The sequence below is a fragment of the Eimeria mitis genome, genomic scaffold (genome assembly GCF_000499745.2).
Source record: "Eimeria mitis Houghton genomic scaffold, Emh_scaff5364, whole genome shotgun sequence".
Lineage (NCBI taxonomy): Eukaryota > Apicomplexa > Conoidasida > Eucoccidiorida > Eimeriidae > Eimeria > Eimeria mitis.
Window position 1 is genome coordinate 387 of NW_013573639.1, and position 2,128 is coordinate 2,514.

A 2,128-nucleotide genomic window follows, 5' to 3' on the forward strand; every position below is an offset into this window, starting at 1 on the left:
ATTTCTTTATTGAGATTAAACACACATGTAGTTGGGGTGTATGTACACTGACACCGCCCCTAAACCCTTTTCTTTTTCTCTACGCCGCAGCCGACTGCGTGCTGCAGGGGGCTAGCTGCTGCTGCTGCTGCTGCTGCTGCTGTCTGCTGCTGCTGCTGCTGCTGCTGCTGCGTTTGCTGCTGCAGCAGAAGCAGTATTTTGTGTGTCGTATTTCAGCAGCAGCAGCAGCAGCAGCAGCAGCTGCTGCTGCTGCTGCTGCGGTGTCTCCTTCTCTGTCCCCCCGCGGGGCTGTTCTATTTCTCTGTGGCTTGAAAAGCTGCATATACACCTCAGATTCAGGTGTATACGCAGCACTGCTGCTGCAGCAGCAGCAGACGAGGGACGGAGACAGACGGCTGCTGCTGTGGTGGTGCCCGCAGCAGCAGCAGCAGCAGCAGCAGCAGCAGCAGAGGCAGAAAGAAGAATAGCCGCGCCAGCAGCAGTAGCAGCAACAACGACAACAGCAGCAGCAGCAGCAGGGACAGCAACAGCAACAGCAGCAGCAACAGCAGCAGCAGAAACAACTGCAGCACCAAAAGCAACTGCAGCAGCAACTGCAGCAGCAACTGCAGCAGCAACAGCAGCAGCAGCAGCTTCCGTCCTGACAGCAGCGACACAGCAGGAGACAAAAGCAGCAGCAAGAGACAAAGACAAAGACAAAGACAAAGGAGACAGAAGAGTAAACCCTAAACCCTAAACCCTAAACCCTAGAAAAAGCGGAGACAAAGAAAAAGACAGAGGAGACAGAAGAGCAAACCCTAAACCCTAAACCCTAAACCCTCAAACACAGGAGACAGCAGAAGGGGGAATGGAGCTGGCTATTCGTTATAAAGGGGAGCGGCTGCTGCTGCGGCTGTCTGCTGCAGCAACAGTAGAGGAGCTGCAGCAGCAGGTGCAGCAGCACACAGGGCTGCTGCCGCAGCAGCAGCTGCTGCGGTGGGGGTTCCCCCCCAAGCCTATCCCCACGCAGCAGCAGCAGCAGCAGCTAGCAGACATAGGCTGCTTCAGGGGGCAGCTGCTGCTGGTTGAGGCCGTCAATACAAACTCCTCCAGCAGCAGCAGCAGCAGCAGCAGCAGCAACAGCAGCAGCAGCAGCAGCAGCAGCAGCAGCAGCAGCAGAAGCAGAAGCAGCAGAAGCACGGGGAGGAGCAGCAGCATCGATGGTGGCTGCAGCTCTGCAGCTGAGGTGTCTCGGTGGGGGCAGGCTGGTGATGTGGGGGGAACAGCAGCAGCAGCAGCAGCAGCAGCACCAGCAGCAGCAGCAGCAGCAGCAACAGCAGCAACAGCAGCAGCAGCAGCAGCAAGTATAGATAAGGATAGCGAGATGGATGAGTGTGTTGCTGAGTGTCTAACAGCAGCAGCAGCAGCAGCAGCAGCACTACAACTGTCTCCTCGCCCCGCAGCAGCAGCAAGAGGGTCAGGCCCATACAAATTTATTCGTATAGTAACAGCAGCAGACAACAGCTGTTTATTTTCTTCTGTCTCCTTTGTCTCCTCTCCTTCTCTATCCGCGCAGCAGCTGCGGCATGCAGCAGCAGCAGCAATAGCAGCAGAACCCCAACGTTTCACTGATGAGGTCCTAGAGCAGCAGCAGCAGCAGTATCTGCTGCAGCTCTGCTGCTGCCAGCTGTGGGGGGGATACGTAGAGCTAGCTGTGCTGGCGGAGCAGCTGCAGCAGCAGTTTGTTGTTTATAATATACAAACACCAGCACCAGCAGCAGCAGCAGCAGCAGCAGCAGCAGCAGCAGCAGAAACACCAACTATGCAGGTCTATGGAGACCAGTTCCCCCGCAGGAGCTTCCTTATATATAACGGCATACACTACGACCCCCTTGCTGCTTATGCAGCAGCAGCAACACAGCAGCAGCAGCAGCAGCAGCAGCAGCTGCAGCAGCAGCACAGAGAGATGCAGCAGCTGCAACTGCAGCAACTGCTGCAGCAGCAGCAGCAGAACCAGAGCGAATACGGTAACCCAAACTATCTGTATACTGTATTTGCTGCTGATGATTACGAGGCAAGTGCTGCTGCTGCTGCTGCTCTTGCTGTTGCTGCTGCTGCTGGTCCTGCTCTTGCTGCTGCTGGTGCTGCT

General features: G+C 56.2%; 1 protein-coding gene across 1 annotated transcript in view; it reads left to right on the forward strand.

Annotated features, from left to right (window-relative positions):
• Positions 1-847: 847 nt before the first annotated feature.
• The window catches only part of EMH_0081580 (uncharacterized protein), a gene marked incomplete at both ends in the record, with an annotated part of 2,260 nt that continues 979 nt past the window's right edge, over positions 848-2,128 (forward strand). Inside the window, one exon of the mRNA XM_013500402.1 lies at positions 848-2,006. Within this exon, the coding sequence (XP_013355856.1) occupies positions 848-2,006 (1,159 nt within the window). The remainder of the gene's footprint in view (positions 2,007-2,128) is intronic.